Genomic DNA, 22888 nt, shown 5'->3' on the forward strand with positions numbered 1-22888 from the left:
GGGATCCCTAGACTACACTTTGAGAACCATTGTTCTTTATTGCTGTATTACAGGCAATATACTCTCTCTTGCTGATTTTTAGTTTTGAGTTTTTTCCCCACCATCACTTCATTGAGCCACCAGTTTTATTAATAGGCTCTTCAGTACTGGTAAGAAATTACATCACCTTGTGAACAATGCATTCTTCTTGTTGATTCTGGTCTCATAGAGTGAAGAATAGGTTTAATCAATAACCCTCACAGTATCATCACTGAGTCACAATGTATACATCTTCCTTGAGCACACTTCCAAAGCACCAGGATAACAAATGCAAAGATGGTGAATATGAGCATGAGTACTTAATCAGAGGGTTTAATCAGGTAAAAGTTTTCTAACGACAGTGAGTTTTTATCCAGTTCATGAAAGTAGAACAACATTGCCGCACAGAAAAAAATAGCATGAAAAGCAATGACATAATTGGAAAAGGGTGACTTGGAGGGATTATGATGAGTTTGAATTTGGATAGTAAAGTTTTAGATGTCCTAAGTTAGTGATCAGTCTCCTTCCTCACCCCATCATCTTTATTTCAAAACCATTTACCAGTTACCATTGAGTTGATTCCGACTCTTGGTGACCCCACGTGTCACAGGAGAACTTGTTCCATATGCTTTTTGGAAGTAGGTTGCCAGACCTTTCTCCTGAGGCGCATTTGAGTGGACTCAAATCTTCAACCTTTCAGTTAGCAACTGAGCACATTAACCATTTGCATCAACCAGGGAGTCCTTTTATTTCAAAGACCAGAAAAATTTAAGAAACGAATTTTGAGAACCTCAGGATTGACAAGTTCTGGTAGAGAGGACTTTGAGTAAACAATATAAAGTATATGCATTGTGAAATAGCTATATGTATATACACACATACATAAACTTTTTTTGTAATTTAATTTAAAAATTTTTTTAATAGTACTGCAAATATAGTTGCTTAATATTTACCTCCAACAGAGGAGATTAGAAAACTCTTTTAAGTTTTTTGTTTCACCCCCAGAATGTCTTAACATAATTTCTCAAGACTACTTTAAGACACGGAGGAGCTCTGGTGGTGTAGTGGGTAGCTCATTTGGATGCTAACCAGAAGGCTAGCTATTCAAACCCACCAGCTCCTCCGTGGGAGAAAGAGGAGGCAGTCTACTTCTGTAAAGATTTACAGCCTGGGAAACCCAATGTGGATTGCTATGAGTCAGAATCAACAGGTTGGCAGTGGGTTTTGTTTTTTAAGAAGCTGAGTGGCTAAAGAAAAATAAACTCTTATTAGAGTGAAAACTGAAGTTAAAAACCAAAACTAAGCCCACTGCTGTCAAATCTAACTCATAGTGACCCATACGTTACAGGGTAGAACTGCTCCATAAGGTTTTCTTGGTTGTAATTTTTACAAAAGCAGATCACCAGGCCTTTCTTCTACGGTACTGCTTGGTGGGTTTGAACCACCAACCTTTAGGTTAGTAGTCAAATGCAAACCAGTTATGCAACCTGGGGACCCTAAACTAGTTGCCATTGAGTTGAAGAATCAACTTGTGTTTCAGAAGAGAGCTATACTCTGAGATTTTTTAATGGCTGTGACCTTTTGAAAGCAAATTGCCAGGCCTTTCTTCTGAGGCACATCTTGGTAGATTTGAACTGTCAACCTTTCAGTCAGTAGCTGAACACTTAACCATTTACACCACCCAGGCACTCTTTTTTTTTAAATTTTTTATTGTGATATGGATGCAAATTTATGAAGCAGATTCATTTTACTCTCAACGGTTCATGCACATTTGAGTCCATGGCCATGGTTATAGTCTCCAACCGTAAAAAGCTCTTTGATCTGAAGTTAGTGTGTAATTAATATGAATAGCCACATACAGTAGTGCTTCAAGGTTCCTTCATTATGATCAACACTCAATTCCTATACTAATGAGAATAATGGTACAGATAATAAAAACAGAAGAATTAGGAAGGTTTTTTTAGTTGACTTTTAGAGTATATTATAGGAGTCTGGGAAGCAGACTTTTCTTCCTAATTGTTTTGCTCAGGCTGATACTACAATTAATTTGTATTTTCTTTCCCAGGGAATATCTGGCAAAGAGTGCCCAGAGAAAGCTGGTCAGGATTTTAAATTTTTTTGTAATTCTATTTGCAGATAATTGAGAGTTAACTATATAGTGACACAAATGAATTTAAGCAATCAACACCAGGGAAATAGAATTTTTTATAAAGGGTTAAAGTTTTATTCTGAAAGAGATGGCAAGTTGTATCCATATTTTCATATGTGAGGAAGATAACATGAGTTCATTGAGGAAGCAAGAGAGCCAAAATGGTTGTGGCTCATTCATGTTTTTTTTTTTAATCATTTTTATCACTAATCGTTAATTTTTTGCAACACTTCTTTATATATATATTTCTTGTACACATACTATTTTACCAATGATTTGAAAGTAATATGCAAATAGGACATTTCACTACTAAATATTTCTTTTATATAACCAGAATGTCACCACATAACCATAATATCACTTCTATTAATATAACCCATACTCAGATTTACCAATTATTGCCAAAACATCCATTTTTTGTTTTGTTTTTTAGCTGTTTGGGATAGGGAGGGAATGTCCTGGATCAAATAAAGGATCATAAATTGCATTTAGTCTCTTTTAATCTAGAACATCCCCGCCCACACCTCTTTCATGCTGTCAACTTTCTTGAAGAGTCAAGGCTAGATGGCTTGCAAAGTGTCCTACAGCTCAGATTTATCTGATTGTTTCCTCATGATTTGCTTCAAGTTTTTGAACTCTTTGGAAGAATTATAGGAAGATCTTAGTCCAGTTTCATCTCATAAATTTTAGCAGCATAGTGAGAATCCCTATTAATTCTTGCTTAAAGAATTCTACTTTCTGGACTAGTGCAAATAGTTTCCATAGCAGTAGATTGATCAGTTGAGGATATTTAGGATGGTTATTTAACTCTCTATAGCTGCAGTCACGAAGTTGGTGGGGAGGGCCATAAATTAGGAGACTTGGATTCTTAATTTCACATTTGTCATTGAATATCAGGATGACCTTGGAAAATCGCATAATTTCTTCAGGGCTCTAGTTTCTTACTGTAAGACAGAAGGATAGGTTCTGTTGTCTAATTTCCTCTCAGTTCAGGAGTTTGAGAAGCAGCCTAATCTTTGATAATAGCATCTGAATTATATGGAGGAAAATGTTAAATGTTCAATTTATTTGTGAACTATAGAGTACAAAATGCATACATTTTTTAAAGTTTGGTACCATTATAATATTTTCTGGATTCTAAGATATAAATATCTTCTTAATTTTAACATATTTTGAAATCAAAATGCATCTTGGTCAACATGGACGTGTATTATTGTGGCAATGCTTTTTCTTTTTTTTACAAGAGCTTTTATTATTATTATTAAATTGACAATGTGTCTTAAAATCTTTGCAGCATCTTAAACAAAATTGAAGAAGTCTAGCGTACTATATTTTTCAAGGCATCCAAGATAGCTGAGGAAAAATGCTGCCAGTTGTTGTTATAATACACCATCTCTTATGAGACTATTCTGCTGTTGGAAAAGTAAAATGTGAAAAAACGTGCATCTTAGAATCAATGAACATTTGATACTAAAGATTAGATTTAATGGGGAGATTGTGAGTTTCACAAATTTATGGCCTCTGTGTCTTGCTTAGGAGCTCTGGTAGCATAGTGCCTAAGGCACTTGACTGCTAACCAGAAGGCTGGCGGTTCAAACCCACCAGCCACTCCTCGGAAGGAAGGTTGGGCATTCCTACTTCCGTAGTGATACTGCCTCGGAAACCCAAGGAGGGGTAGCTATGAGTCGGGGCCGACTCGATGGCAAATAACAACAACAACAACATGTCTTGCTCAAGGAGCTGTGGTGTTGCAGTGGTTAAAGCATTTGGCTGCTAGCCAAAAAGTTGGTTGGCAGCCAACCACTCCACAGGAAATAGATGAAGCAGTCTGTTTCTGTAAAGACTGCAGCTTTATAAACCTTATGGGGCAGATTCCTACTCTGCCTTTTAGGATCGCTATGAGTAGGAATCGACTCATTGCAGTGGGTTTGTTTGTTTGGTGTCTTGCTTTGTTAAGAAGGGTCATGGTGGCACAACAAATCTAAATGGATATCTAAACAAGTTCAAGTAAAGAAAAAATTTTTACAACTGATCACCTAAGTTAGAAAATGATTTTAAAAAGAAAACAAAGGATAAAAACATGACATTTTAAATTCTGAAGTAATTAGCAAACTAATAAAACCCACATCTCTTCTTTTCATACTTGAACAGCATTTAGCTTGTTTTCATAGTATGCACTTTTGCTGATTCCTTACACACTGATAGTTTTTGAGGTACTCATCAATTTGTGTATTAGGCTCCAAGATTTTATTTTATGTCTTGGGTAAATTGCCAGGTTGTTAGATTTTTGTCTTATTTTAATAATCAGGAAAACAAAATACCTTCCCTTGAGAAGTCTTGGGAAACTATTAAAATATCCCTAGATTTAGAGCTAAACTTTAAATGAGGTTATTTTGTATTACAAGTTAGCATATATTGTCAGCAGTTCTCATTAAACTGCTTACCTAGGGGAAACTTGGTACATTTCTGTTTTCCAGAGATCACTTTGCTGCTTTTGAATCCTTAACAAAAAATGTGAGTCCTTCTGATTGTGGTATTGGTCAATCAGTGCTTATTGAACATTTCGGAAAGGAAGAATACCACAGTAAATACTGCTCTTTTCTTGGCAATATTGATTTCTTAAAATCTTTCACTTTGGTGTTTGTGATGCTGTTTTAATTTTTCTGTCCTTGTGACCTCCTGTTTTTTTTTTTTTTTTTTAACCGATTTTCTGCTATTAAATGTCAGTTGAGGCTTTGTTTATAAGCCTTTATTTTCTTATCTTCATTTAGAATTCATCCACAGTGATTTCAGCTATCTCATATGAAGTTTTCAGAATCATATCTTTAGTACTGATATTACATTTTTTTATAGAATATGACCAATCAAATATCCCGAAACCAAATCTTTCCGAAAAAGCTGATGGTCTTTTAAAAGTAATTCTCATTACCAATTGCTCGCCATCATTAATCATTAGAGAGATGCAAATCAAAACAACAATGAGATATCATCTCACCCCAGCAATAATACCAAAGTTCAGCAAGTCAGAAAATAACAAATGCTGGCGAGGTTGTGGAGAGATTAGAACTCTTATGCACTGCTGGTGGGATTGTATGACCATTGTGGCAAACGGTATGGCATTTCCTTAAAAAACTGAAAATAGAAGTACCATTTGACCCAGCAATTCCATTACTAGGAATATATCTTAAAGATGTGAGAGAGAGTGCACAAACAGACATATGTACACCTGTGTTCATCGCAGCACAATTCACCATAGCAAAGAGATGGAAAAAACTTAAATGCCCATCGACAGATGAGTAGATAACCAAATTATGGTATATCCACACAATGGATTACTGTGCCACATTAAAGAACAACAAGGGATACGTGAATCATCTCGCAACGTGGATGAACCTGAGGACATTATGCTGAGTGAAATAAGCCAATCGCAGAAGGACAAGTACTGTATGAGCCCATTACTATAAAAAGACAGAGAAAGGTTTGCTTGGAAAAGGGAACTCACTTAGTAGGTTACCAGGATGGGGAGGGAAGGGGAAGAATTAATTTTGGGCTAGTTGGGGCCTACATGTTGACATGGGTATTGTTGTGTTGTTATGTGCCGTCGAGTCGGGCCTGACTCATAGCGATCGCTCCTTGGGTTTCCGAGGCAGTATCACTACGGAAGTAGATTGCCCCATCTTCCTTCCAAGGAGTGGCTGGTGGGTTTGAACCACCAACCTTCTGGTTAGCAGTCAAGTGCCTTAGGCACTATACTACCAGAGCTCCCCTGACATGGGTGGGGAGGGATGTACAGGAAGGATCTGTGGCCACCATGATAACATTAGGAAATGGGAAGACACCGAATTGTGCACATGAGAGACAGACGACAGATACTAATACCAACCAATGTGTCCACAATTCCACATTGCCATTAACACCAAATACTAGGCTATACAGATAAACACATAAACACCTGAGATGATCAGACAGGGGTCAGTATACTCTAGACCAAGGATAGATTCAGCTGAGGCTAATCTTGCATAGACACCAGTGATACAAAACACCTGCAGTCCTTATAGAAACAATAGAAGATAGACACAGAGTAACCCCTCACAGACGACCAGATACTATGGGAGAGAGAGCAAATAGATCTACCATCTCAGGACCATAGTACTGGGGGACACCAGACTCAATTGGCACAATAAAATACATAAAAGCATTGCTCCACATCCTACATTGGTGAGTAGCGACTGGGATCTTAAAAGCTTTCAAGTAGCCATCTAAGACGCAGCTAATGGTCTCCTAGCGTCGGAAGTGAAGAAGAACGCAAAAAGAAAAAAAAAGGGCATTTAGAAGTCAGCCCTAGGACACAATGGCCCTCAAGACCAGAACTAGATGGTACCCGGCTACCAATGCCAGCCACTGAAGATCAAATCTGGAGATCCTGGATAGAGTGGGAGGGAAAACGTGGAAGAAAATCCAAAAATTCAATAATGACCACAATTACTGGTTAGATGAAATCTGGTGAGACTTCCAATACTATGGCCCTGGAATACGTTCTGCGCCTGGAATAAAACACACCCCCCCAGGGGCAGGCTCTCAGCCCAATAGTTAACAAGATGTTCACGCAGACCACTCAACCAAGGATGACACACCCACATACTCTATGGTAATACATTCCTTAGAGTAGTAGACCATGGGACACCAGAGGACCAACATTCAAATTGAGGAAATGCAGGACAAACAGGAGTGCATAAATATGAGGGGCACAGGGGGAGGATTACAGGGTAGGGAGGGGAGGAGACTGGGCTAGGGTTGGACATGGTGAATGGGGAATGAAACTAAATGTATGCATTACGTTGAATGTAAAACAAGCTCTTAAAATAAAAAAAAAATAATAATAATAAAGTAATTCTCATTTACCACCTGATTCCCCCTGCTCAAAACATGGAAGTTTTTGTTCCTCACACAACTAATCTATTTTCAGAGGTAGTTTGCTTACTATTTGCTTGTTTATTCCAGGCTTTGTACATTTGCATATGCCATCCCTCTAAGTTAGCAGTCCCTGCCCTCCCCCCTTTCAAAACCTAATCCAAATCTTGTATTACGTGAAGTCTTACTTGTTTTGACCTTATCTGGTTATTTATTCAGGTCCCTGAGTACTATAGTTGGTTTGCGCTCATCTACTAACCTAAAGGTTAGTGGTTCAAACCCACCTTTTAGCACCTTGAAAGAAAGGCCTGGTGAGCTATTTCCATTAATATTATAGCCAAGAAAACCCAATGGTGCAGTTCTACTTTGTAACCCATGGAGTCACAATGAGTTGGAAATGATTCAACAACAATGGGTTTGGAATATTTCTTTGTTTTTGTTATTTATCCATTGTCTTACAAAAACAAAACCAAAACCAAAACCAATCTCACTGCTGTCAAGTTGGATCAGACTCATAGCAACCCCTCCTTGGGTTTCAAAGGTGTTATCACTATGGAAGTAGATTGCCCAATCTTCTAAGTAATGGCTGCTGGGTTTGCCTTAGGCACTATACCACCAGAGCTCCTATAGTCTTAGAGTTAGTCATTAATTGAGTTTCTAGATTATTTAAAGACATCTAAATATTAGTGCCACCACTCGTCTTTGAGTTTGTAGTAATGGGATGGCTTACACATTGCTGTTAGGCTGGAGCCTTTTCCACTTGTATTTCAAATACCCCCAGGGTCACCCATAATGGACAGGTTTCAGCAGAGCTTCCAGAATAAGACAGACTCGGAAGAAGGAAGGGGCCAAGGAGAGTCACTTCTTGAAGAACTGGCCAGTGAAAACCTTATGAATAGCAGTAAAACACTGTCTGATAAATTAAAACACTGTCTGATAAATTATCAGAAACTTAATGAATAGCCCTGAAACATAATCTGATATAGTGCAGGAAGATGAGACCCTCAGGTCAGAAGGCACCCAAAATGCAAATGGAGAAGAGCTGCCTCCTCAAAGTAGAGCCAACCTTGATGTGGATGGAGTAAAGCTTTTGGGACCTCCATTTGCCAATGTGGCACGACTCAAAATTGGAAAAAAAATACTGCAAGCATCCATTAATAATTGGAACATAGACTGTACAAAGTATGGATCTAGAAATATTGGAAGTTATCAAAAATGAAATGGAACGCATAAAGATGTGACTCATAGAGACCCCTCCTTGGGTTTCTGAGGCAGTATCTCTATGGAAGTAGATTGCCCAGTCTTCCTTCTGAGAAGTGGCTGGTGGGTTTGAACCACCAACCTTCATTAGCAGTCAAATGCCTTAGTCACGCCACCAGAGCTCCCATTCTAGGCATTAGTGACCTAAAATGGACTAGTTTTGGCCATGTTGAATCAGACAACCATATGATCTACTGTGCCGGGAATGACAAACTGAAGAGGAATGGTGTGACGTTCATTGTCACAGAGAATGCTTCAGGATCTGTTCTGAAGTACAGTGCTGTCAGTGATAGGATAATATCCATAGGCCTACAAGGAAGACCAGTTAATACTGCTATTATTCAAATTTATATACCAATCACCAAACCAAAGACGAGGAAATTGAAGATCTTTACCAACTTCTGCAGTCTGAAATTGACCAAAACAAGCCCACAAGGGCCAAAATATTATTTTGATTATATGCTTCCTGAATTTAGAGACCATCCAAAGAATAGATTTGATGCACTGAACCACCAGTGACCAAAAACCAGAGGAATTGTGTGATGACATCAAGAACATCATCCATGAAGAAAGCAAAAGGTCATTAAAAAGAAAGGAAAGGAAGAATAAACCCAAATGGGTATCAGAACAGACTCTGAATCTTGCTTTTGAGCTGACAATAGCTAAAGCAAATGGAAGAAATAACAGGATAAAAGAGTTGAACAGAAGATTTCAAAGAACAGCTTGAGAAGACAGAGTCAATTATTATAATGAAATGTGCAAAGATCTGGAGTTAGAAAACCAAAGGGAGGAATATTCTCAGCATTTCTCAAGCTGAAAGAACTGAAGAAAAAATTCAACCTTGAGTTGCAATATTGAAAGATTCTATGGGCAAAATATTGGATAATATAGGAAGTGTCAAAAGAAGATGGAAGGAATACACAGAGTCATTGTACCAGAAAGAATTGGTCGATGTTCATCCATTTCAGGTGGTCTATGATCAAGAACCAGTGGTGTTGAAGGAAGATGTTGAAGATGCATTGAAGGAACTGGCAAAGAACAAAGCCTCAGGAATTGATGGAATACCTACTGAGATGTTTCAATAAACAGAGTCTGTGCTGGAGGCACATCCTTATTAATGCAAGAAATTTGGAAGACAGCTACCTGGCCAACTGACTGGAAGCGATCCATGTTTGCACCCATTCCAGAGAAAGGTGATCCCACAGAATGTGGGAATTATCAAACAGTATCATTAATATCACATGCAAGTAGAATCTAGCTGAAGATAATTTAAATATGGCTGCAGCAGTATATTGACAGAGAACTTAAAGAAAAGCAAACTGGATTCAGAAGAGGGCATAGAACAAGGGATATCATTGCCAATGCCAGATGGATCTTGGCTGAAAGCAAAGAATACCAGAAAGATGTTTACTTTTACTTCTGTTTTATTGACCATGCAGAAGCATTTGACTCTGTGGATCATGACAAATTATGGGTAACATTGAGAACAATGAGAATTCCAGAACACTTCATTGTGCTCATGAGGAACCTATAGATAGACCAGGAGGCTGTCATTTGAACAGAACAATGGGATACTGCATGGTTTAAAATCAGGAAGGGAGCGTGTCAGGGTTATATCCTTCACCATACTTACTCAGTCTGTGCTGAGCAAATAATCTGAGATGCTGGACTATACGAAGAACAGTGCAGCATCAGGGTTGGAGGAAGACTCTTTAACAACCTGCAATATGCAGATGACACAACTTTGCTTGCTGAAAGTGAAGATTACATGAAGCACTTACTGATGAAGATTAAAGATTACAGTCTGCAATATGGGTTACGTCTCAACATAAAGAAAACAAAAATTCTCACAACTGGACCAGGAAACAATATCACAATAAACGGAGAAAAGATTGAAATTGTCAAAGGTTTGATATTACTTGATTCCACTATCAGCACCAATGGAAGCAGCAGTCAAGACAGCAGATGATGCATTGCACTGGGAAAATCTTCTGCAAAAGACCTGATTAAAGTGCTGAGGAGATACCTCTTTGAAGACTAAGGTGCACCTAACCCAAGCTGTGGTATTTTCATTCACCTCATATGCATGTGAGAGCTGGACAATGAGTAAGGAAGATTGAAGAAGAATTGATGCTTTTGACTTGTGTTGACAAAGAATACTGAAAGTACCATGGACTGCCAGAAGAACTAACAAATCTGTCCTGGGAGAAATACAGCCAGAATTCTCCTTGGAAGCAAGAATGGCCAGACTTCATCTTACCTACTTTGGTATGTTGTCAGAAGGGACCATTCCCTGGAAAAGAATACCATGCTTAGTAAAGTGGAGGGTTAACGAAAAAGGGGAAGGTCCTCAACAAGATGGATTGACACAGTGACTGCAAAGATGAGCTCAGGTATAGCAGGGATTGTAGGCTGGCACAGGGGTCGACTCGACAGCACCTAACAACAACAACCAATTCTAGCAGTCAGCTAGATTCTCTCTAAAACCAAACCTACTGCCATTAAGTCAATTCCAACTAATAGAGAGCCTGTAGGACAGATTAGAACTGCCCCATAGCATTTTCAAGGCTGTAAATCTTTAGAAAGCAGACTGCCTCATGTTTCTCCTGCTGAGCAGCTGGTGGGTAAGAACCACTGACCTTTCGGTTAGCGGCTGAATGCTTTCACCACTGTGCCACCAGAGCTCCTTCAGGTAGATTCAGTGCAGGAAAATTCTAGTATTATATAATTTAGACAGTACCACACAACTTATTGACCTTAATTTTATTTCTTTGTAAATGTATTACTGTCATGAATTGAATTATGGCCTTCCAAAATTTGTGTGGACTTTGCTGGGCTATGATTCTCAGTGGTTTAGAAATTATGTAATGTTGTAATGTGGCAGATATGTAATGATACCCCATGTGATCTGATGTGATAAGCCAACCAGGTGTAAAAGGATGAAGATTAAGAGTGGGTTGCAACACCCTTAGCCCCATCCCAACCTTGATCAGATGTAAGTTTCCATGGGGTGTTGGCTTGTAACAGCTTTTATCTTACAAGAGATGAAAGGAGAGAGAAGGGAGACCTGACACAGAGAAAGAGGAGCCAGGAACAGAGCACATCCTTTTGACTCAGGGTCCCTGTACTGCTATCGCCCTAGGAACAAGAGACACAGAGAGAAAGTCTTTCCCTAGAGCTGGCACTCTGAACTCAGACTTCTAGCCTCCTGAACCGTGAGAGAATAAATGTCTGTTTGTTAAAGCCATCCACTTGTATTTCTGTTACAACAGTACTAGAGAACTAAGACAATTTTTGGCCAAATGCCAAAAATTTTACATTATTCCATCTCAGAAATTATCAGTGAGGTTGTAGAGTCTGTTACAAAGACAGAAAGTGTCTCTCAGTATTACTCTATAAGAGAATTGGCACCTCTGGGGTTTTTTTTTTTGCTCCACTGTAGAAGGGAGTTCTATTGGTGTAGTGGTTAAGGCATTCAGCTGCTAACCAAAAGGTTGGCAGTTCAAACCTACCAGCTATTCTACAGGAGAAAGGTGAGGCAGGAGATTTACAGCCTTGGAAACGCTGAGGCAGATCTACTCTGTCCTAAAGGGTCACTACGAGTTAGAATCAGCTTGATGGCAGTGGGTTTATTATTGTTTTTTCATGTATATAGATATAGATGATTTTTAAAGACAAATAGTTTTTAGCAACAAAAATAAAGTTCTTATAACCCCAAAATCTTATTCTCCAAAGGCAACCACTTTTCAGATCTTGGCTATTTTTCTTCTGTTTCTACTATGAAAGATGAGAATTTAGACATCCTATAGTCTACTCCACCCTCATCACACGCACACTCTCTTCCTTCTTCCAATAATACAATAAGAGTTTGTTTTTCTCTTCCTATAATGTTCAGTACTGGTGTTTCTGGCATTGTGGTTATTCAGCATTGGGTCATGGTTCTAAGTATGGTCTGAGGATACCAGGGGTGTTCTCAAGACCCCACGGGGTTCATGAGATCTAAAATATTTTTTTTACATGACTAAGGTATTTATGTCTTTTTCACTCTTATTCTTTACAAGTGTACAATGAAGTTTTCTACAGGCTGTGTGACATATGATGACATCATCATACTGATAGTTACTGGAATGTATGCTTATGTATTCTTGTTTTCTAGAAGTTTCTAAGGTAATGGTAACTTACCAAATTGAATGCAGAAACAGATAAGAGAATTCAGCTGTCTTCTATTAAGCCACACATCAAAGAGACTTACAAAAATATAAAAGAATGCCACTTGCTAAATATTTTGTTTGGAAAAGAGTTATTTTTCATTTTAAAAATTATTTATGTTAGTATGAATTGGGTTTATTATTTTTTGCAATAGACCATGAACAGGTATTGATGACTCATTAGTTAGAAATAGTAAGCAATAGTACCTACCACATTTTAAAATACCACTTTATAGAAGTTACTCTTGGTTTCAATACTTAAGATTTATTATGCTTTCATTTATTTTACCTTAATATCTTTAATTTGACATACTTAAAGAAGTATCTGTTATTTAATATTATAATATTAAAACCTTCATTAGCTTCAATCCAGTTGGCCCGAATTTTGTCCCTGTATTCTCAGAAGAAAGCAAACTTACATCAAGAGTTTGATCAGCATTTTATTTCAACAAATAGGTATCAAGCATTTGCACTTGGGTGCTTTGAGAGAAAGAAATTTAGGAGGGTCTTTGTCAAATTGACATGGCCTTGGTAGAGATTCATCTCAGTGTCTTACACTTTCAACATCCATACCTCTATGTTATGAGAATTAATGTTCAGATTCATGACTCTTAAGTAACTCCAAAATTCTCAGGGATCAAAAAAAAAAAAGAGATTTTGTGCACTAGATTTAACTAAGACAAGAAAGATGCTGGAATATCTCAGAAACAGAACAAGAGGAGATTTTTCAAATTAATGCTATGTCAAATAGTAAATATATTTAACATAATTTCATGTAGCACTTTTAAATTTATTAAGTGATTTAGCATGTATTGTTTCATTTAATCCTTATGCTATCCCTATGAGTTAGATCTCATCTTCACTTTATAGATGGCCAGCTAAAGCTTTCAGTTTTCAGTTGCTGACTTGCTCAATTTCAGGCTAGGTGGGGGCCACATGCTGACGTGTGTAAAGGGAGGGATGGTATAGAAAGAGTCTGCGACCACCATGATAACATTAGGAAAATGGAGGACACCGAATTGTGCACATAAGATATAGACAATAGATGCTAATACCAACCAGTATATCCACAATACTGCATTACCATTAACACCAAACGCCAGGCTATAGATAAACACATAAACATCTGAGAAGATTGGATGGGGGTCAGTGAACAGGATCATACTACTCTAGACCAAGGTTAGATTCAGCTAAGGCTAATCTTACACAGATACCAGTGATACAAAATACCCAGAATCCTTACAGAAACAATAGAAGACAGACATAGAGCAATCCCTCACAGACAGCCAAAAACTGTGGAAGAGAGATCCAACGGCTTTACTAATTCAGGACCATAGTACTAGGGGACGCCAGACTCATTTAGCACAACAAAACATAAAAAGTTTGTTCTTCATCCTACATTGGTGAATAGTGACTAGGGTCTTAAAAGCTCTCAAGTGGACATCTAAGATGCAGCTAATGGTATCCTATCATCAGAAGTGAAGAAGAGTGCAGAAAACCAAGGGCATTTGGAAGCAATCAGCCCTAGGACATGATGGACCTTGAGACCAGAAGAACTAGATGGTGCCTGGCTACCAGTGCCAACCACTCAGGAAAGGATCAGAACTGGAGATCCTGGATAGAGTAGGAGGAAAAACATGGAACAAAATCCAAAAACACATTAATGCCCAGAATCACTGGTCAGATGGAGTCTGGTGAGACCTCCAATACTATGGCCCTGGGATACATTTTAGGCCTGGAATAAAACTCACTCCCAGGGGCTGGCTCTCAGCCCAGTAGTAAATAAGATGTACATGCAGACCACTCAACTCAGGGTGAGGTACCCACATACTCTATAGAGAAATGGACCACGGGGCACCAGAGGGGCAACATTCACATGGAGGAAGTGCAGGACACATAGGAGTACATAACTATAAGGGGCACGGGGTGGGGGTTACTGGGCAGGGATGGGAGGAGACTGGGTTAGGGTTGAGGATGGTAAATGGGGAGTGAAACTAAATGTACATGAAATATTGAACGTAATACAAACTCTGTAAACTTGCACCTAAAGCACAGTTTAAAAAAAAAAAAAAAGCATACAGGATGGAGTGAGGTTTAGGTGTTCAGACTTCCAAACCTTTTTCTTTACTGTATAAAAATACCATATTCCTCAAGGATTCAAAGTAGTTGAAGATCTGCTACACATTAAGATATTTTGGACAGCGTGACAGCACCTAGCATAGGACCTTTGCCATAAAAAACCCTCCATTGTTAACCCAAATCGCTGGAAAAAATAAATAAGAATTCTAATTCTGATTATTGATGATAAAAACTTCATGAGAACTTCAAGTTTGAATTTTTGCGTGAAAGGGAGGTTTTTGTTTGAAACTCTCTTCAGGACTGTAATCTCTGATTATAATAATGGGGATACATTTGTAACGTTCAACAGATACCTAAAGTAAATGATAATGTAATGTGTAGGCAAGAGTAATTTCTTAATGCACTATTGCAAAAGTTGTATTATAAGAGAGATTCACCTACATATACTGATTCAGAGTCTGATAGCAAACTAGGGAATAATACTAGAACAGAACTTTTAGCCCTCAGTCATGAGTCTAATTCATTTGATTACCAATTTTCTTATTTCTTATCTCTCCCCATAGGTTTGTAAAAGAATGGACTTGGTTTGCCAGAGAATGTTGAATCAAGGATTTCTGAAAGTGGAGAGGTACCATAATCTATGTCAGAAACAAGTTAAAGCACAACTTCCAAGGTATGTCATGGCTAGCAATGGCAATAATTTATAGTTGGTACTTTTGTTTGCTTCTTGATTATTTTAAATCTTAGTAAAGGTTTACATATATGAAATGTAAGATAAGCCATGGTAAAAAGCAATTTGACCTTTGGTCTTGATTCTTGAGAGCCTGGTCACACGTGAGGTTAATGAATGGGGACTGACCAGACCAAGAGGGACCACCACAGGCTGAATGTTGACTAAGCTTCAGAAAAAAAAAACAAAACTCACTGCCATCGAGTCGGTCCTGACTCATAGTGACTCCTCGTGGGTTTCCAAGAAGGAAGGCTGGGCAATCTACTTCCATAATGATACTGCCTCAGAAACCCAGGAAGGGTCGCTATGAGTCGGGTCTGACTCAATGGCACATAACAACAACATCATCTCTACAGAAGTAGATTGCCCAACCTTCTCTCCGAGGAGTGGCTGGTGGGTTTGAACCTCCAGCCTTTTGGTTAGCAGTCAAATAAATGCCTTAGCCACTATGCGCTAGAGCTCCTAAACTTCAGAAGGCATGATATAATCTGTCATGGCCAGTGGGGAGGCCAGTAAAAGCCTAGACCGCTAAGGCATAGATGAGCTCCTGGTTGGTGACCATGAACAGAAGAGAGAAACTAAGTGCTAACCCTCCCAGACCTCACCCTCACATCTCTTTCTTTGTATCCCTTTTTGGTTGTAATAAATCTGTAAGTATGGTCTACTCTCCATGCATTCTGTGAGTCATTCCAACAAATTATCATGGGTTGGTAACTGCCTGTTTGTGAGCTCTTTTAACTTGTGAGCTCTGACCCAGCTCCAGGTGGCTAAAATCAGAGAAATGCTGCATTTATAGCTGGTCTGAAAGATGTCCTTGCTTATGAGCTCAGCTCCGGGTGGCTAGAGTCAAAGAGAGAGTACCACTTTAGGCAGCTTGCCAGAAGGATGGAGAAGTAGGAAAGTGAGGATTGGTGCCATACATATGTTGAGGATTGAATTCATGCTGATCCTTATCATGCTGTTGGTGACAAAGGTGGAATTTACCCACTCTGCCCTTTGGTTAGTGCAACATGTTAAATGCTCACGTTTTTGTAGCACAGAGTACACAGATTGCAGTGAGTGATTTCTGCTACAGTTTGTCCACTCTTGCCACTTCTATTCAACATTGTAATGGAGGATCTACCCTGGGAAATTAGGCAGGAAAATAAAGAAAAAGGTACCTACATTGGGAAGGAAGAAGAAAAACTTTATTTATAAATGACATGATCATGCATTTAGAAAATTCTAAGGAATACACTAGGTAATTTATTAGAGTTAGTAAATTAATTCAACAGAGATATAGAATATAAGATCAATATACAGACAATCCCCAGGTTACATCCCTGTAGTTATGACTCAACCCTTGTAAAGCCTTCTGTCTTCCTCCCAGCTCTCTGGATCCATCCTGATAGGAAATGATCTGTTGCTGCCTGGTTGATCATAGCTCCAGATGATCATAGCTTCAGACACAGCATGCTTCAAAACCACTTCCTCCTCCTCCTTCTCCTCTTCCTCCCCAATACCTGCTCTTGTTCTTTGCAGCCCCCACTGGCTGCAGCCTTCCCCTCCACAATGGGGAAGTTCTACTCTGGCTCTTTTTCAGTACCACCTCCCCACCACTTCTCCCCAAACCACCTGCCCTCCTGTCCCATGACCATCCTCCTTGGACCTCAAGAAGTTTATTCCTAACCTACAGATTGGGAAAAAATATTTGGTAATGACATATCTGACAAGGGACTTATCTCTAGAATTTATAGAAAACTCCAACACCTCAATAACAAAAAGACAAACAACCCAGTTAAAAAAATGGGCAGAAGACATGAATAGACACTTCACCAAGGAGGATATTCAAGAGGCCAACAAACGTATGAAAAAGTGCTCATGATCATTAGCTATTAGAGAGATGCAAATCAAAACAACAGTGAGATACCATCTTGTTCCAGCACTAGTAGCAAAGTTCAACAAGGCACAAAATAACAAATGCTGGCGAGGTTGTAGAGAGATTGGGACTCTCATACACTGCTGGTGGGACTGTAAAATGGCACGACCATTGTGGAAAGCAGTATGGCGATTCCTTCAAAAGGTGAGGCTAGAAATACCATTTGACCCAGCTATTCTATCACTAGGTATATATCCTAAAGAAGTGAGAACCATGACAAAAACAGACATATGTACACCCATGTTCATCGCAGCACTATTTACAATAGCCAAAAGATGGAAACAACCTAGGTGTCCATCAACTGAGGAATGGATAACCAAACTATGGTACTTACACACGATGGAATACTATGCAACATTAAAGAATAATGTAGAATCTGTAAAATACTGCATAACGTGGATGAACTTGGAGGACATTATGCTGAGTGAAATAAGTCAATCACAAAAGGGCAAATATTGGAAAAGTCAAGGAAAGGTTAATCTATGGAAGGAAATTTTCTTTGTTGGTTACTAGGAATGGGAGGGAAGGGTAGGGAACACTATTAGTTAGAAAGAGGTAAGTATTGATTTGGGTGAAGAGAAGGGCAATGTACCAAATGTTAGTGATAATTATGGTGGCATTGAAGAAGAGAAAGACAGAGAGAGCTACGTGGGAGGTACAGATGACAAAGATGAACCCTTTTGCACATATAGTACTGTGTTGTCAGTGAAGGCAAACATGGGTATAGGGGTGGATAGATGGGTGGACAGGCTGAACTATTAGGCATGTCTATGAAGCGGGTAGTGTACCCAAAGCATATAGGGTTGGCAGACAGCGGCCTGTAAGTTTATGTGTATGATCTGAGTTCCCAGGTGTATAGTAGAGCTGACAAGGGGCAAGGTTGAAGTCACTGTTAGGTCACAGCCAGCTACCCAGAGGAACTGAGTAGTTGAACCTTTGGGCCTGGGGCCATAGTCGCAGAGGACATCAAGCTCAATTGGTGTAACATACTACACAAAACATTGTTCCACCTCCTACTTTGGCGAGTAACGACTGGGATCTTAAAAGCTTGGAAGCTGCCATCTGGATGCAACAATGGGTCTCTCCTCGTCCAGAGCAAAGAATGAAGAAAACCAAAATTCATGGAAACAGTTAGACCTAGCGACTGGTACACCATACAATCTGCAGCCTATACAACTGAGACCAGAAGAACTAGATGGTGCCCGACTACCACAGTCATCCACTTGGAAGGGGATCTTTGTAGGAGATCCTGGATAGAGGGAGAACAAAACTCAAAATCATTTGGAGAAAAAAAAAGGGAGGGACCAGGTTTGCTGGTCTGATAGAGCCTGGTGGAACCGCTGAGACTATGGCCCCTAGCTGCCCTTTATGTCTGGAATTGAAACCACGCCTGTGGCTTCCAGCCAAACAGTAGACAGGCATAGGAGTTGAACATTTACCTAAGGTAGATACACTTCTTGGAGAGAACAGTCATGGGAGAAAGAAGAGCTGTTTATGCACAGGGAGACAGCTCAGGAGGCAGGAGTGCATGGAGGGATGGAAGGTGACTATCGGGAGGAAGTAGGAGGGAAGCTGTTGCATTGTGGTAAATTGTGGTCAGTGTCGTGAGACAAAGTATATGTGAACTGCTATATGGAAAGTGAATTTGCTCTGCCAATTTTCACCCAAATCACAATTTAAAAAAAAAAGCTTATTCCTCCTGCCCTCTGCCCCTTCTTCCTCCTCTTCTTACTCCAGGGTGACAGCAGCTGCCAACCTGGTCTTGGCCAGCTGTGCCCAGCCAAGAACTGGAAAGGCCTTGGCCCCATGCCCCATGCCACTGCAGCCACTGCTGCCAGGGCCAGCTGCCAGCTCTTGCCTCAGCAGAGTTCCAGTCTCCCTAGCCAGTTGCTCTGCCTGGCACACCAGCTGGCTTGCACTTTGTCTCCCCTGGCTCAGTGCACATTTTGAAGCATTATTACTGTGTAGTTGGCCCTCTATATCCACGGGTTCTGCATCCATAGGTACAATCAATCGTGGATCAAAAATTTTGGGAGGGAAAGCAATTAAGTAGTCAGTCAAAGTAGTCCTTGAAAAGCTATGAGGCAATGTAAATGATACATACATGGCATTTGCACTGTATTAGGTATAAGTAATCTATAGATGATTTAAAATATATGGAAGGAAGTGCATAGGTTATATGTAAATACTATACCATTTTATATAAGGGACTTAAGCATTTGTGGATTTTTGCATGAGAAAGGGTGGTGGTCTGGTTACGTAGTGCCACTCTGACAAGAATATACCACAAATGGGATGGCCTTAACAAACAGGAGTTTATTCTCCAGTTTGAAGGCTTTAAAGCCAAGTTCAAAGTGCCAGGCTCTAGGGGCTGGGTGAAAGCCCCTCAGCCTTGGGCTTCAGCTCTGTCTGCAGCTCCCAGCCCACTGAAGCTAGAGGCTTTTCTTCACTCAGACAGCTGCTGGCTGCTGAGGCTGCCAAGCCGACGGTTGACAAGTAAAAAGGCACAGTCCCGACGTTACCAAACCACACGGCACGCCATTTATTCAAGTCCATTTTAAGTTTCAGAGTGTCTCATTGTAAGTCCGCAGGACAGCAGAGCATGCCAGACTACTGAAAAACGACCCGGCTACCTGCAGCGTTCAAGCGTGCTATAAGCTAGAGACCATTCCCCAAGGCTTCTCCTTATATACAGGAAGCAGACCACAGTCCCTAAGGCAGCTGCTCACAGTAGATTCTGCCATGGAGTTGATTACCAGTCTCATCATGGGGAATACTACATCCAGCTGTCCAGCCACTCAACCAGGCCCAGCCAAGTTGACACACAAACTGAACTACCACAGGTGTCTTGAAACCAATGCCCTACAGATACTTTGAGATGACTGTATTATTAAAGATGTTTTAGTGTATCTGGAAGTTTTTCTTTAATGTTTTTTATACATGGAAGGCTATTCTATAAACTGAGACAAACATTTGAGTAACTGACATTAGAAATGAACTCTACCTAACTGTTCCAACTTACATACAAACTTGACTTAAAGAGACATAGGAACAAAACTCATTTGTAATCTGGGGACTGCCTGTACAAAAATCAATTGTATTTCCATACATCAACAATAAACGATCTGAAAATTAAACAAGACAATTCCATTTACAGCAGCACCAAAAATTTTCAAATATTTGAGATTGAATATAACAAAAGAAGTATCAGATTTATTTACCAGAAACTATAAAATGTCATTGAAAGTAACTAAAGACAACTTAAGTGGGAAAACATCCCATGTTCTTGGATTAGAAGACTTCTTAATAATTATTAAGATGGTAATACTCCCCAAATTGTCTACAGATACAATGAGTATCTTGCCAGGTCCTAAAATTCATATAGAAACTAGAGACCCAGACTAGCCAAAACAACCTTCATAAAGATAAAAATTTGAAAGCCCAAAAATAAACCTTTACATTATATTGTGTGCCATGGAGTTGATTTGACTCATAGCAACCCTATAGGACAGAATAGAAGACTGAACAGTGGGTTTAAGCACTGAACTTTTAGTTAGCAGCTGAGCACTTAACCATTGCACCACCAGGGCTCAGTTGATTTTGACAAAAATGCCAAGATAATGCAATGGGGAAAGAATAGTTTTTTCCACAAATGGTGCTGAGGCAACAACCGAAACGAAGAAGTGGGACCTCTTTCTTATACCACCTACAAAAAATTAACTCAAAATGAATTATATGCCTAAATTTAAGAGCTAAACTATAAAATTCTTAGAAGAAAACATAGTAGTACATGTGTTACGGCTCTTTAGAGAAATTGTACCCAGTGAGTCGTATGTGTGTGTGTGTATGTATGTGTATATAGAGAGAGAAACCTGTGAGAGCCAGAACTCAAAAGGACTGCCTTGTTTTTCTGGGTCTCTCAAGTTTTCCACCTTTGATAGGGTGCATTCATACTTTTTTGTCACTCTCTGTTTAGCGTAAGATACTTGAGTTTCTGCTTTTGTAGATTTTACTGTATGTATATATAGAGAGAGAGAGAAAGACATTTACTTCAGGATATTGGCTTAGTCGGTTGTGGGGGCTGACAAACCCAAAATCTGTAGTTCATGCTGCAGGCTAGAGATTCCTGCTGGTTTATGAAATTGTGGGGAATTGGCAAGTTCAAAATCTGTCAAGTCAGGCAGCAGCTGGAGACTTCTGCAGGTTTGCATTCCAAGATCCATAGGTCAGGTGACGGAAAAATAAATTGGACTTCATCAAAATTAAAAGATTCGTGTTGCAGAAGACACCATCAAGAAAGTGAAAAGACAGTCCTCAGAATGGGAAAAAATGTTTGCAAATTATGTCTGATAAAAGACTTTTACCCACAGTAGTTAAAGTCTTACAACTCAGCAATAAAAAGACAAATGCCTATTTAAAATGAGCAAAGGATTTGATGGACATTTCTCCAAAGAAGATAGACAGATGACCAATAAACATGAGATGCTCAGCATCATTAGTTATTAAGGAAATGTTAATGAAAACTACTATGAGATACCACTTTATACCTATTACACTCTACCATTGAGTCCATTCCAGCTCATAGCAACCCACCAGGACAGAGTAGAACTGCACCATAGGGCTTCCAAGGCTGTAAGTCTTTATGGAAGCAGACTGTCACATGTTGGGGTTTGAACCACTGACCCGGTGGTTAGCAGCTGAGCACTTAACCGCTGTGCTGCCTGGGCTCCTCTTACACCCATTAGGATGGCTGAAATGAAAGACGACAAAAGTTGGGGAGGATATGGAGAAATTAGCAATCTTGTATACTGCTGGTGGGATTGTCAAGTGGTACAGCTGCTTTGGAAGACAGCTTGACAGTTCCTCAAATGTTAAAAATAGAGTTACCATAGGATTCAGTTTTATTCCTAGGGATATACCGTAACATCTTTTACCCTAACATCTTGATAGGCTAGGAAGGAGAAATTAGGATACATCCACACAAAAACTTATGCATGAATTTTTATAGCAGCATTATTCATAATAAGCAAAAAGTAGAAACAACCCAAATGATCACCAGCTGATAAATGGATAAAATGCAGTACATCTATAAAAAAAAAATCTCCAAAAACCAAACTTACTGCCATGGAATGGGATCCGACTCATAGTGACCTCTCTTTGGGTTTCCAAGGCGGTATCATTAGAGAAGTAGATTGCCCAATTTTTCTTCCACAGAGTGACTGGTGGGTTTGAACCACCAGCTTTCTGGTTAGCAGTCAAATGCCTCAGACGCTATGCCACTGGAGCTCACCCAGTACATCTGCACAATGGAATAAAATAGGGATGAAATACTGGTACGTGCTGCAGTGTGGATGAAACTTGAAAACTCTGCTAAGTGACAGCCATAAACAAAAGGCCATATACTATATGATTCCATTTGTGTGAAACTGTTCAGAATAGGAAAATCTATGGAAACAGAAATTAGATCTGTGGTTGCCAGGGGCTGGGGAACTAAAGAGTGACTGCTAATAGGGTTTTTTGGGGGATGATGAAAATGTTCTAAATTTAGGTAGTGATAATAGTTGCACAATTCTGAGTTACTAAAAACCAGTGGATTGTGCATACTTTAAAAGGGT

General features: G+C 39.4%; 1 protein-coding gene across 1 annotated transcript in view; it reads left to right on the forward strand.

The window, feature by feature from the left end:
• Nucleotides 1–22888, forward strand: part of FBXO28 (F-box protein 28) — a 53178-nt gene that overhangs the window by 4138 nt on the left and 26152 nt on the right. The window contains exon 2 of the mRNA XM_007936960.2: nucleotides 15189–15298. Within this exon, the coding sequence (XP_007935151.1) occupies nucleotides 15189–15298 (110 nt within the window). The remainder of the gene's footprint in view (nucleotides 1–15188; nucleotides 15299–22888) is intronic.

This window comes from Orycteropus afer, unplaced genomic scaffold, assembly GCF_000298275.1.
Source record: "Orycteropus afer afer isolate SDZICR_OR568_19922 unplaced genomic scaffold, OryAfe1.0 scaffold00039, whole genome shotgun sequence".
Lineage (NCBI taxonomy): Eukaryota > Metazoa > Chordata > Mammalia > Tubulidentata > Orycteropodidae > Orycteropus > Orycteropus afer.